The sequence below is a fragment of the Cottoperca gobio genome, chromosome 15 (genome assembly GCF_900634415.1).
Source record: "Cottoperca gobio chromosome 15, fCotGob3.1, whole genome shotgun sequence".
NCBI classification, from domain to species: domain Eukaryota; kingdom Metazoa; phylum Chordata; class Actinopteri; order Perciformes; family Bovichtidae; genus Cottoperca; species Cottoperca gobio.
The window spans coordinates 9,113,308-9,127,163 of NC_041369.1; the positions used below are offsets into that span (position 1 = coordinate 9,113,308).

General features: G+C 42.1%; 1 protein-coding gene across 3 annotated transcripts in view; it reads left to right on the top strand.

Annotated features, from left to right (window-relative positions):
• slx4ip (SLX4 interacting protein) overlaps positions 1-13,504 on the top strand; it is a 31,852-nt gene extending 18,348 nt beyond the window's left edge. For all 3 annotated transcript variants that reach the window (XM_029449975.1, XM_029449976.1, XM_029449974.1), the window contains exons 5-8: positions 2,279-2,356; positions 4,103-4,191; positions 11,522-11,628; positions 11,723-13,504. In XM_029449975.1, the coding sequence (XP_029305835.1) occupies positions 2,279-2,356; positions 4,103-4,191; positions 11,522-11,628; positions 11,723-12,515 (1,067 nt within the window). In that variant the 3' untranslated portion in view covers positions 12,516-13,504. The remainder of the gene's footprint in view (positions 1-2,278; positions 2,357-4,102; positions 4,192-11,521; positions 11,629-11,722) is intronic.
• Positions 13,505-13,856: the final 352 nt, after the last annotated feature.

The following is a 13,856-nucleotide window of genomic DNA, read 5'->3' on the forward strand; positions in this document are numbered from 1 at the left end:
TCTCATCATGATCCCTCTAAATCTGTATTTATCGTTTACTCAAGTCTCAAATCTATTGCATGGGCCTCTTGTTGCAGGACCAGGCTTCCCAGTATGAAGCTCCTGGAGCCGTACTGGTTTTGTATCTTCAGCGCTATGTAAATGCTTTGAGTTGGTGCCCTGGGGTATAAGTCTGTCATTGATGAGTTTGCTAGGATCCTTTGTATTTGAGAGATTTGTTTTTGTTCTTTCTCTGAGAGCTTAACATATTTTCACACGTCTTAATTAAGCTGTCTAACTTATTGAATTGACTGTAGGCTAAATGTATTCTTAATAGCTTATAGGTGTAGCCTGTCACCTAGGTACCTATTTTATTTTATTATCTTCAGAGACATTTTGATTGTAATTGCTTAGTATCATAGTAACAAACTGGTATCCATATTTCAAAAGCTCTTTGATTTAGGTTAATTTGAACTGAACTTTTAATTGTAAGGATTTATTCCCACAGACTGAGCTTGGTTTGTTTGTAATAGATTTAATTCACTGCTGTATTCATTTATGTATGTTTGTACATTTTGTAAGAATATATATTGTGGTTGACCCACAAACACAAAGAAAGAAGAAAGCCACGGTGGAGCCATTACTCACTGGCCAGGGTGTACCTGTGGCAGTTTTGTGTCTGTAATTGCATGTCATTATCCAAAGAATCACAAGACGGCCTCCTTTTGAAGACGATACTTCAATGCTTTGAATTGGTGCTGACATGACATCATCTAAAAGAGAAAGGGGGAATGTTCGCAAAGCCCCCCCCCACACACACACACACACACACAATGCTGTTAACATGCAGTCTGCTCCGTGAGCTGTACAGTAACACAAAGTGTGAGATGTTCATCCTGGTTGTAGATCAACTTCTAGAGGAGACTTGCCCAAGTTTTTTTTTAAGTTCTTTTTATGAGTTTCTGTCAGTGTTGTTGCCGACGGGTGAACACCTCCCCACTCCCAAAGTGTCAGCTTTTCAAAGCTTTGTTTTTTAGCTCAATGACATAGTGCATATTTGACATTAACCAGGGAGTTCTGAAAGAGCCTTGAGTGCAAGATGACAGGATTTTCTCAAACTATAGAAGATGTGTAATCCTTTAATTGACCTTAAAGTACTCAAATCCCCATAGTTATCAGTTAATGAGGTTTCCACACGGCAACAGCAACATGAGAGTGCCAAATGAGAAGAGAAAACACTAGTGAAGAGGTGGTAAAGTCACTTTATCGAGAAGAGGGAAAGGGTATTAAGAAGGTACCAAAGGGTGAGCAGGCTCTGTCAGCTTCCCAGAACTGTTGTCCTGTTTACAAAGAACAACTGCATAGCGTGTTAGCCCGACCCTTGCTTTAAATCAACAAATGATTGCCAGATGAGGCAACAGGCCTGTGTTTCTGCCCAGCACATCTTACGTGACACACATTCCATGACAAATAGAGCAGAGGTAGTTTCTCTGCTTCTCCCAAACTGGAAGGTCGGTTAGATTAAAACAGAATAAATAGTTTCTCATTCCATGGATGAGTCAGCTGCCTTTATAGTATGTCCTTGGATTGAGCATAAGATTGAGATTAGCGGGATAATGGGATGTGTTTTACGCATATAGAGCTAACGGTACAATAATGAGTATTATATAGTGTTTTGTGATAAAGATGTAGAGCTGCTGTATTCCCACACGTTCCATCTCTAGTGCTGTATACACTTGAAGTCCATCCAAGTGTGTTTCTTAGAGCTGAAACAATTAAATGATTCATCGATTTCGTAGATGGACTGAAAATCTGCAAATATTTTGATAATCAATTGGTTGTTTTTCTCAAGCAAAATGATTGAAAAAAGGCCATTTAACAATAGTTTGACGTTTCACAGACTAAGCGATTAATCATATAAATTATTTTAATCGATCATTAGTTGCGGTTTTAGTGCTTCTGCAGTATGTAGTAATAATAATAATAATAATAATAATAATAATAATAATAATTGTATTTATAAAGCCTTTCAAAGCTAAAAGCAATCTCAAGGCGCTAAAATGCAGGACAACAAGAACAAGAACAGACATAAGATTTTACAGAAAGGCTTTTGTGAAAAGAAAGTTTTTTTGTGATAGTAGTACCAGAACTCATTTTATAAAGTGCTTTATATTGGATGTGTCCTTTGATTAACCCCTGTATCTCCTTTAGCTTCAAGTCTCTGGTGTCACATCTTTTTTTATGTGTCTTTCTGCTCTTTTTTTACTCTTAACTGTATTTCTGTTTTGTTTTTTTATAGGACAACACTTCAACCTGGTCGCCAATTTTCTGAAACGGCACGTCAACCTCAGATGTATTGTCAAGCAGCTCTATGGGGGTACGTAACCTCCATGTTCTCAAAGAATCAATTCCCAGTTAAATGAATCAGAAATAGACGTCTCAATGGCTCGTACTCCGCCAAATTTCCCACAGAAAGAGCAAGTCATCTGTGGTCTGCATGTTGATTTTTCTCCCCCTCACTTGTTTTTATGTCCTGTCCCTACCTGCTCGGAGTGTTGTTGAGAACAGTCAGCCATTAAGTGGTTCCCTTGAGAGGCTACTGAGAGTGGGAGAGGGAAAGATTGCTGGGCTGTCTATGGAGGGCAGTGAGAATCTATCTCCATGGCCCATCTAGTGCCTGTGACCCATGGCCACCTTTTCATGGGACCAACATGGCTCTCTTCCTGTCAGTAAAGTTAATATCTGTTCCCTTGAGGCCCGAATGTTAAGGCAGCACTGACCTACTGCAGACTGAGATGACGGCTTCTCTCAGCAGGTCCGTTACGCGTAAAATTAGACCCGGTCTCCTGGGGTCAAAGGTTGTGTAATTCAGTCCTCTGCGTTCGCTGTACATAGTGGTCAGGTTGTGTAAAAATTCAATCAGCTATAAAACAGATGGCTAAATAGTCTTTGTTCTGATAGTTATACATGGCAAAATAGTACATTTAAAATCATATTAGTAAGACTACAAGGCTAAAACACAACTGTTGCTATAATTAGCTAGTCAGAGAGTCATTAAAATGGGGTGAGGTAGATACATGTGCTCAGCAAACTTCATGGCAATCAGCCTGCTAGATTATGAGATATCATTTGAGTAAATTAGGGCGTGGTGTCTCAAGAGAAAAGCTTGTAGAATATCCAAAATCAAAAGGGTTAATTCTCTGGAAAGCACCAATCATTTCTAACTGCAAACTTCATGGTAATCTGGCAAGTAGTAGTTGAGCAATAAATTGACATCCAAACCTCCCACTAACAAAGTCATCTTCTCACTGGTTACATACTTCACACAGGGTGTGCGTGCACTAATGCAAGTGTGCACGTATGCACGTTCTGTGCCTGCTTAACTAAAGTGTGTGTATTGGCTGTGTTTATAAACCCCTGATCCACACAAGTGAAGCAAAACCAATGTATTCAATAATGGCCACTGAGGAGGAATATGAGCTTTTACGGACTCACTTCCCCACAGCTGGAAACCCTTTGAACAGAGGAGTGGTAAGCTCAGTGGATCAAGAATGCAAGATGAAAAATATTGTAGTATTGGGCCAATACTCTTATTAGTCCCCGCAGGAAGTTACTTCTCTATCAGTACTTTTCATTAAGCACATGAAACGCATGACGATTCAGAAGTGTGAAATGACATTAAATGTTAGACTGCCATATGCCACTTCTTCACATACAGGAGGCTATGTAACAGGTCAGAGTTAGGCTGCATGTTGAAGTCAGTTAATCTGTAGTGCTTACAGACAGATTTATTCGATTTATTATCATAATATAATACAAGTAATAGTATTGTCGTTGTAAATGGTCTTTGCCTTTTTGAAGCCGCTGAAGCAGTCATATTACTCCCAAGAGCCGTTGTTAACGTAACATTTTCTAATATTTCATGCTGTTTACGCGGCTCATGAAGCTCAACGGTTATCAGTAAACTGCCATTTTCTCCTTGGTCTGAGCTAAATTCTTGGTGTTTGTAGATGTAAATTTAAACCTCCACCACAATTCCCTCCATTTGACTTTGACTCATAATTAGAGGTGGGCCCACGTTATTAACCAGCAACGTCTGTGTTGGTTCTTTGACTGCCTTCAGATATGCGTGTGTTTCCTGAACGCTATGTTGTGTGTGTGAGCTGTCCAGAGGATGCCTCAGCGCACCATGGAAACCCGAGCCTGGCCGCGGTGAGTGCTGTTTATACTCCTCTATTTCCTCTTCCAGTCGCCTGGCGAAAAGTCCTGCATGGGCCTGTGTGTTATTATAGGGGTGTGTTGCCAAATTGTGCTCTTTAATATATGCTGCTGATCCTCGTTACGTGGAGAGACCTAGTGAGGAGGGAGGAGAGGATGGCAGGAGGTTGGATGGAGTGAGGTGGGGTCCTAAGATGCAGAGTCACCCCTTGGAGAAGTTCCTACTCCCACATTCTGCCGATTCACCCCAGCTGTACAATTTTGGTTGGTTTTTTTGTCAAACTCAAATGTGGGATTGTTGCAAACCTCAACATTAATGGGTAGTCGAAAATATAGCCAAAACTAATTTAGCTCTTGGGAAAGTCAAGATACTTCTGGAACTTTTTTTATCCAAACTCATTGTGGCACTGCAGTCAATGTTGACTTTGTCAAAGCATAATATTCATCCATTATACAATTCAGTATGTTGTCTACCCTTTAACCACCTCGCTTTGAGTGTAAACACTACAACAACACTCGCTATAATTCTGCTACACATACATTGTTGTAACTGGAAAATTGAGTTAATGTGATTTTATGCAGTTAACTGTCATGTGCCTTGATTGATTGGTCTCGGATAAAGTTGGGATCACTGGGTATTTCCCTGTTTATATTATATGTACTGCCTATGTCATTAGACCTACTACTGTAGGTCTTTTTGGTCCATTCATATTACGGACAACTATCCTTTCGCCAGTGCTCATTTGATCCCAAACTCCCAAGAGTATTCTGGGAAATGGTGGTGGAGCCTCTCACCTTGGCACTCACATCAAGGACAGACATCTCTCCCATCACATCCCATGATCAGTGGCCTGCTGTTTTTCAACGGGGTTTTTGCTATTGTCTCCCTTTGAAACGTCTCTGCACTCTCCACAGTTTGGCTTCCAATGAAAGCAGTGATTGTAATATTTTTAGTGGAGCAACACAGTCGTCAGTGAAAAGTTCAGATTGTGTAACCAATTTTCCAGTTCAAGGAGGCATTGCTGTCGATTGCGTTCCTCTCCTCAGGATGTGGTTCTCTGGGCTCATACAGTACAAGCAGAGGGAATTGGAGGGTGGGAGTCCTGTGGTGGAGCTCTCACTAGCCCAGCTTCGAATGTGGTTTATAAAGGGAAAGATACCAGACAGCAGGGCTAAAGTTTTCACATGACAAAAACAATTATTTGTTTACGTTCGTTCGCTCTGTTCTAATTTGTCAGAAACTGAATTTTAGAAATTTCAGTGTTGCCAAGAAAGTTGAAAATCCCCCCCAAAGAAATCTTATGCAGTGAGTCATAATGTCAAAGTTGGTCATATGCGTACGAAGGGGTCTTTAATTCCACAACTCTTGACAGCACGAGCTTGCTGGTCCCAAAATATGCCACTTTTCTCTGTATTAGGGAGGTTTCGTTTTTGTTGTTAGGATTTGGTTTGTGTGACATGTTGAACAAAAATCCTTAACCGCAGTGGAAATGTAGAAACATAGAAATTAGCACTTCTCATAGGGTCAGGGGGTTATGGAACTAAGGTGACATCATGGTTGGCCTTTTGTCCTGTAAAAACTAACAACTCAGTCCCACGCTTGAGAATGATGTAGTCTCTTGTTTCTTGTGCACTCTTATTAGTCATATTTTCAGCTGTGGTTCAGTTAGAAGAGGAAATGGTGAGATTTAGTCATTTCCAGTAGTGTAGAAGGAACCAGGGTACCAAAATTATTATTGATTTTTGGTAGTCAAAGTCAATACTGAAACCTACATTATTAGGGTTGAGGCTACAGTTTGTAGATGTGTTGTGCACATTTACCACATCTAATCTGAAACCGCATTAATGACCATCAAGGAATAGTAAAACTCTCATTGCTAACCAACCATTTCAGCAATGAATCAAATCACTCTGTAATATAAATTATAACCCAACACTGCAGTTCCCCTCAACACTACTAAGTGTTAATAATTATAATAATACATTTAATTTATATAGCGCTTTTCTAGGTACTTAAACATACAAAATGAACGATGAACTGACAGACAGTGTTTGTCTATGGAGTGTCGTTTTGGTTTTACAGCCGCAACTTTACTGTTTTGGTTCAGTCTCACAGCTCTCATCAACACCATTTCCAGCAGCCGCAGGCATCTGCAAATAGCTCTAATAAACCCTTTGTATAATATCTGCCCAGCACCAACAGCAACAGCAGACAGACACATTTAGCGACTAGCAGGTGAACATATTGGAGCATTTAGCAGCAAATAAGCTAGATGTTTCCCTCAGGAGCTGGTGGCAATAACAACGGAGCTAAAAGGAGAGTGAGATTTAGACTTGCTAACTTGCTCAAGTGTTTTGCTAAATACCAGCTTAAAAAATTATAACAATTCAACGTTGAATTTACAGGTTACTTTACAAGTGACCGAGTGGTAGCTTAGTTTAAGGTCTCCAGGTTTTGTGCTTGAAACAAACCAGTTCTTACGACATGCCGTCCGACCACGTGAGAAGGCACAAATGGCCACACCTGAAACCAGAGTGAAAAGTTCTCTCCGACAGTCTTTCCTGGCATTCATAGTGTTACACTAAGTACACATGAAAAGTGAAAGAAATAGTTGTGTAAACAATGAAGAAAAAAAAATCTGCTCAACTTTCTCACTATTGCGCACCTGTCTAGTCAGCGTGAATGTCTGTTTCGTAAAGTTACAGAAGGTTTGAGCATGCTGAGGCCTTTAAAGTCATGAGTGTGGGGCGACAGAACTGATATTTGATCTATTAAGAGACGAACATCAGCCTGATGTCTGTTACAACCTAGAACCGACTGTTGCTCTGCAGAGGTACGGCCATTGAAAGTACTGCGTTTGCATGGGAAGCAAACAAAAAGCTTCTCTCAGACAATGTTTTTCTTCGTCTTGAAATTTGAAGATTCAAGTCCCCTCATAAAAATCTCCTATTGTGAGTCAGCAGCAACAGTGAGGAGGGCAGCATGGGAAGGAAGAGCTAGTGTTTAGGATTGTGGCCGATGTTTTCTAGTCAGGCACAGAGTGGGCAGCTGAGGTGAGTGGCGTGCTGTGCCGCAGAAGTTTGGATCAAAGGCAGAGCAGATGTGTTTCCAGTCCCCCCCTCTTCTGAGCTGTGGACGAGCCTGTGTGTTTACTCATGACCCTAGCACGCCTCTGTTCTTCGCAACAGCTAGCAGCAGCACTTTCCCAAGCCTCCAGTGTCTCCTGCTCTCCTCTCCACCAAGGCCAAATACATGGCTCTGATCTCTTTACAGCACACAATCATGTCCCTTAATTCCATCCTGTCTTAAGCTGCTTTCATTGATTGATTCATTGAACAGTTAACAGCTTGTCTTAATCCTAAAACATGGGTGGATCCGAAAACCTTTGTCATTGTTCAGGGATAAGTACTGTCCTCTATTTTAGAAAAGTATGTGCCCATGCATGTTTGTTGACTTTGTTTCAGGGAAGATGTGGTGAGCTTAGACAAACAGGGCATGTTTCCTCTGTGGGAGCAGGGTGGGAGGAGGGAGAGGGGTGGAATTTGTGGACTAGTTTCATGAACATCTCTGCAGGAGGTATTTCTGCCCCGACAGTTAAATAGTGTTGTTGTTTCTTGGTGCCAGTTTAAGGATTCTGTATACTTGTTGTGTCTTCATAAAGCTGTGCAAAGGCTTTCCTGATAAAATAATTATTCCGTTTTTATATCTCAAAGACCTTTTTTAGGGATTCAAGCATTTCAAGTGATATGAATCATTATCTTGACAGATGAGTGAATAACTGGCTTTATAGGATGGCATCTCGCTGAAATACAAAGACATTAGAGTAATCCAAGAACAAACAATCCACTGTGCCAAATATGAGTTTGACGTTTGGAGCTTTTCATGCTGAGTTGTTTTCTGACTTTTTATCTTGTTTTTTTGTCCTGGTAATTTTCATGTTTTAACTACAAGTTTGAAACGCCTCCATGATGGATTGAGAAAGATATCTAACCTCTTTGGCTTTGCAAAAACCTTGCAAAATCCATTGGATAAACAAAAAAATGCATGATTGTCAAGCTGCAACACAAAAAAACCCTGTTATTCTTGGTTCCTGACAAACTATGGTTTTACTTAGCAGAATTGTGATTGTCTGACCATGTATGGGCATTTACAGTATGCAGATTATATAGAGCAAACCTGCACAGTATGTCACCATAGCGTAATATACTGAATAAGAAATGTCTTTGGATTCCAAGAAGGGATTTGTCATCCTATGCTGCTCTTTAGAGACCATTTGGCCGTATCAGTGAATTACTTTCAAGTGCAGCTGCCTCAAAAGATAGCCAACATAATCTTCTTATCTGTGTTTCTACCTTATCTTAGATGGCAGAGGAGAAACTTTTCATTCCCTGTATTTTATGGAGTCTGTAGTTAGTTATCTTTTTGAAGTTGTTTCCAGGAGTCATTCAGAGTTGGGACAAGCTATGAGAATCAGTACTGGTATCCTTTAAAACCAAATGATTAATTCTCTTTAATGCTCTCTTTGCCCTTTTGCCGGGCTTATCTATGTAAAATCTGACATCCAGATGTGCCGTCTTGATGCAGCTTCCGTGGCGGACCTGTGTTGTTTTGGAGGCTCCGGGGAGGGCACTGACGGTCTGCTCTACGTGTTGCATCACGAGAAGTGCAGCTTTGTGTGGGGGCGAGTAGACTGGCTGGTGGTGGGGGTGGTTAAATCCTTGTTGCTGAGGGAGAGGCAGTGGCGGCAGCAGGTAGAAGTTCTTATTTAAAACCATCCCTCCCTACTGTTTCATGGGAAGCTGTCCAGCTATTGGGAGTCTGCATCATTCCGTATGAGATTAGGCCACCTCGGTTCCCACACGATACTTAATGTTTAATCCTCAAAATTATAATGTTGTTCATGCGCCAGCTTTCTCTGTCTGTCTGTCTGTCTGTCTGTCTGTCTGTCTGTCTGTCTGTCTCTCTCTCTCTCTCTCTTTTTCTTTTTTTCTCTCTCTCTGTCTCTCTTTTTTTTTTTTAAGTCGGGCCGACAGGAACAGAGGCACAAAACTTTCCCAGAGAACTTCCCATTGGCTTCTTGTTGATTTTTCTTTCAAGTTCATTTTCAAACAGCATTTATTCATATTAAACAGATGAGAATACATATCAAGGCCTTGCAATGCAAATGATGGCACCCACATCTTTCTCAGAATTGTTGTTGTTGGGGTGGGTGTGTGAGCGCGTAGGCAAATGCAAGTTTTCTTCTGTGTCACTGTTCCAAATCCAAGGCAATCTGTATCTTGATATAAGGGAACGTAAAGACTGAACCTCTGCCCACACTCTAGCATGACTCCATCTCTACACAAAGGGCAGCCTGTGGAGAACTTCCTGTGTGAGGATTCTTGTGTTTGTGGGCATGCTGGAGAGACTGTTGAGGTCAGACGATATGACTTTGGGGGTTGCCTCTTCTTTTGTTGCACTCCCCTCTAAACGCTCTCTCTTTCTCTAATTCATTCTGTAGTATCTTGTCTTCTGTTTCTTGTCATCTCCGCCCACTTCCCTGTTGCCCAGCCTCCTTATTCACTCCCCTCCCTCCGCGTGGCCTCTTTATTCCACCCGCCGCACCACAGACCAGAGTGCAGCTCCGTCTCAACACCCAGTGCAAAGCCGCAATGCCCCAGCTTGCCCTTGCAGCTTGGGACAATTACTCCTTCCCCCTTGTCTGTCGGGTCATATGTTGTCACTGGTATCATGACATGTAGGAGAAGACATTAATGATTTTTTTTCTCTGTGTTCACAGCTACTGGTGGAGGCCAGAGCTTACCACATTTCCCTTCTCTTAGAGTGCACATTGATCATTTTACCAACCAGTTTATGGAATAGTAATGATCTGAAAAAAAATGGCTGATATTAAATAAACACAGTGGCCACAACCTTGAATTTTCCAAGATTGAACTTCTGTCTGGTTGAATTTTTCTACTGAGTGCTTTTAGCCGTGCTCTATGGATGGTAATGTCGGTCTGCCGGTCAGTAAAATATTTGACTATTGGATGGATTGCAATTTAATTTGGTGCAGACATTTATAGTGGGGAGAGGTTGAATCCTAACAAACCCCTGACCTGACCTAGATGTTGATGTATTTCACTGAAGTGCACCAGAAATACTAATTAGGATTTGTTAGCATGCTACCATGCTCCTGGTGGGGAACATGCTATACATCAGCATGTTAGCATTGCCATTGTAAGCATGTTAACACGTTGCCTTAAACATATAGCTCTACGCACTGCTGTTCCTAGTTACAGCCTCATAGAGCTGCTACCATGGCTGTAGGCTCTTGTTAGTTTACAACGTGACACTCAAATCATGAAGCTCTTCAGCTGTGTGCTGCTGATTCTAACACATATACTCTAAACCAGAGATCCTCTGATATTCTCCCACCAACTTTTTTGATGCAATTAATTTCCGATATATTGTCGAGCTCTCAACATTTAAGTTCTGCTCAATTTACCACCAGGGTCTCTTGTTCTCTCATAAATCCAGAGTCTGTTCTAGGTCAGCCAAGGAAAGGACCTGTGATTAACCTTCATTAGTGGCCTGTTGAGGGCACACGTTAGTGAGATCCAATCTTTGGCCCGTTCCCTGTTCTGCCTCAGCGGGTCCCCTCAGTATGTGGGTATAATGAACTTTGAACCTGCAGCTCGAGGTGCTGCTACAGTCTACTACCCACGAGGCTACTTTCACTAACTTTGTTTTGATATCTTATCTTCTGTCCGCTGATGCTTTTTACCACATTTTTCCATTCACACGTCTCGGTTCCAACAAATTAACTTAGGGTCCTTCTTTTATCGGCGTTTTAACCTGTCAAATGGTTTCACTGTTATTTAGCGTGCCTCATGCTGCCAGCGTCACTCCAAGCCTCAGACAGGAGAGACTATAAAACACACATCACACTATGACAAGCCGCTGATTATATTCTAAAGCGTTTGAGTTGGTTGCTTTGGACAGTGTTAAGTTGGGGACTAATTATTTGTGTCAGCTGGGCTGTAACGAAGTGTCTCTAAAAGCATCATAGAAAACATTCCTCTTGTACGGGATCATAGGTCAAATAATGAGATGGCCAAAGTATTTGGAATTCAGGAGAATCAGAAGAAGATACATTTATATAAACTGTTTCTCATATTGGATCATTTTGACTTTTAATTGTATTTAGCAGTCTAGTGACTGTTTTTTTTTAATGTTCCACAATGCCAGATGATGACAGCAGTCTGCTGTGGAGACGAACCTTTCCAGGGGATCCCAGGAATAATATTTTTTGTTTACACCAATTCTGTTTGTCCTCTCTAGACTGAACTGAGCGAACAAAGCCGATCTGAATATTTTTCCAGAGCGGGAGAAACCCTAGAGCCTTTAAACAGCCCCACAAAAACAAAGAAGACTGTGCTTCAAAAGCTGTGAGTATGATCTAATGCAGAACTTTCCAACCCTGACAGTCAGAGAGGACACTCAAGTATCTGTTCATATCCTCTTGTCCTTTTACTTTTTCAGAGCCAAACAAGTGAGTGTCCAGCGAGAGATCCATGGTTCCAGTGTGGGGGAGCAGCAGGTTGACCAGAGAGCCTGTCCCAAAAAACAAAGGGGGGAAATTAAAGCTGGAGAGTCAGAATCAAGCCCAGAAGAGACTGTGTCCTGCCCTGCACAGAAGACCCTCCCAGAGGCAGAACACATGGTGCCTTGCCCCAGTGCCTTAAAGGAAGCCGTGGCTCAGATTGAGACAACTAGAAAGCAGAGACTGACCCAGGAGCAGCAGACTGAGAACAGTCCTCCAGACAGCATCACCCCAAGTGGGGCCTCAGTAGTCTGCTGCCAACAAGAAATCAGTCAGGAGACGAGAAAGAGCAAGAGGTGCAAGCCAAGCGATGCAGGGGAAGACCCTCACCCACAGAGGGCCAAGAGGACGTGCTTTGGAAGACCTCCAGCCGCAATGCAAACTCACGCCACCGAGTGCTCCACACAAACATCCAAGCATGACCTTCCTCCTCTGCCGCCCCTTCCTCTTGTCGAAGCCAAGGCAGAGTCCAAGGCTTTCCCAGTCTCCGAGCGCAAGAAAACCACACTGGAAGTAGAGCTGCTTACTCCAGGGAAACGGGCCCAGAGGCTCTCCCTCACAAGCAATAACACGGCACAGACAAACCAAAACAGGCTGGCCGCAAGTCTGAGGGGCCTATCTGTCAAGCCTGCATCCTCGGGCTCCTCTATTAGTTCCAGATCCACGCTCGCAGAGGAGGGGAGAGAAAATGTGCCCAGAACCTCGAGATTACGGCGAATGAAGAGGTCCTGAGGGGGGAGTGACAAGCTACAGTAAAGATGCCTGACGCCACAGCGATAGAGACGATATTGTGTCAGGCTACATGTTTACCACACATGACATGCATTTGTACACGTGTCACATTTTTACTACACTATCTAATCGTTTTACATGTGCACGCACGCACACACAGATCAAATGCTGAACACATTAAGGCATTTGATGCATGAGCGTTTGAGTTACGCTTTGTCAAATACTAGAAACAGACTGTGCCTCCACCCATAAGTAGTGGTAGTCAAGAGAGGCTCGCAAATGAAAGTCAAAAACCTTTAATTGGAGTTTAGATTTGGTTTTGTGTTAAAGATTGGGGATTTCAGACAGGCAGGAGCCATGCAGTACGTCATGGCTCAGTCTGAAACACTGGCTCCTACGTGTCTGAAAACTGTCCACTTTCCCCGCTGAAGCTCTGCTGTGATGGATTGCTGTTTCCAGATTTATTTCATCACCCCATTTTCAAAAATTCACTTATGTAGTTAGATTTCATTCATACACAATTTTGCTCATTGCTTAGTTGCTAAGCACCTGAAATGTATCTCGCAATTTGAGGGTAATATGCAGCTTTTATATTGAACTTGAACTAAGTGTGTGGGTATATTAGTGGTTTTATTTGAGAGGAGCAGGATGTCTACTGTATCACAGGTTAAATTGTAACTGCTGTCCCAAGGCTCATTTGGCTGGGACCCAATGGAGCATGGGGTAACTAGAGTCATGTAAAGCCCAGGATGTTCCACTTGATGACATGTTGCCCAATTAAATTACTCCTGATTTTATGTTTTTTTTATACTGGAAAGACTTTGATATAAATGTTTTTCCCCCAGGAAAAGATAATCTCTGAATCTTTGTGGAAATAGGTACATTTTCTGGAAGCAGCCAGAATGAACTAACATGAACATCTCTGCAGACTGGCTGATGCTCAGGACACTTTGACAGTGATGTTACTAATAAACCAGTGCTTCTCTCTTCCCATTCTCAGTCTGTATCAGTGGGTGTAACCTGAGATGAGTCACTCGCAGGAGCCAATTCTGTTCTTTACAAGACAGACACAACATGGTGGATTAGTAAAAGTGACCCTCCTGTTTTAAGGGAATTCTGAAAAGGTGTTGATAATCTCTCACTTGGGGTTTAATCCTTTTAAACAGATTCTGCAGAGAAGTAAAATCAGTTTAACTCGACAACAGAGGCTTCTCAGGCTTGCTAGGTTAAAAGGTTTTGGTTAAGCCTTCTACTTAAATCAGAGCAACACTGAGGATCATGAGGAGCACGGGTATTATTGCCTCAATGCAAGGATGGCTTGCTACAACGTAATTAGCAGTA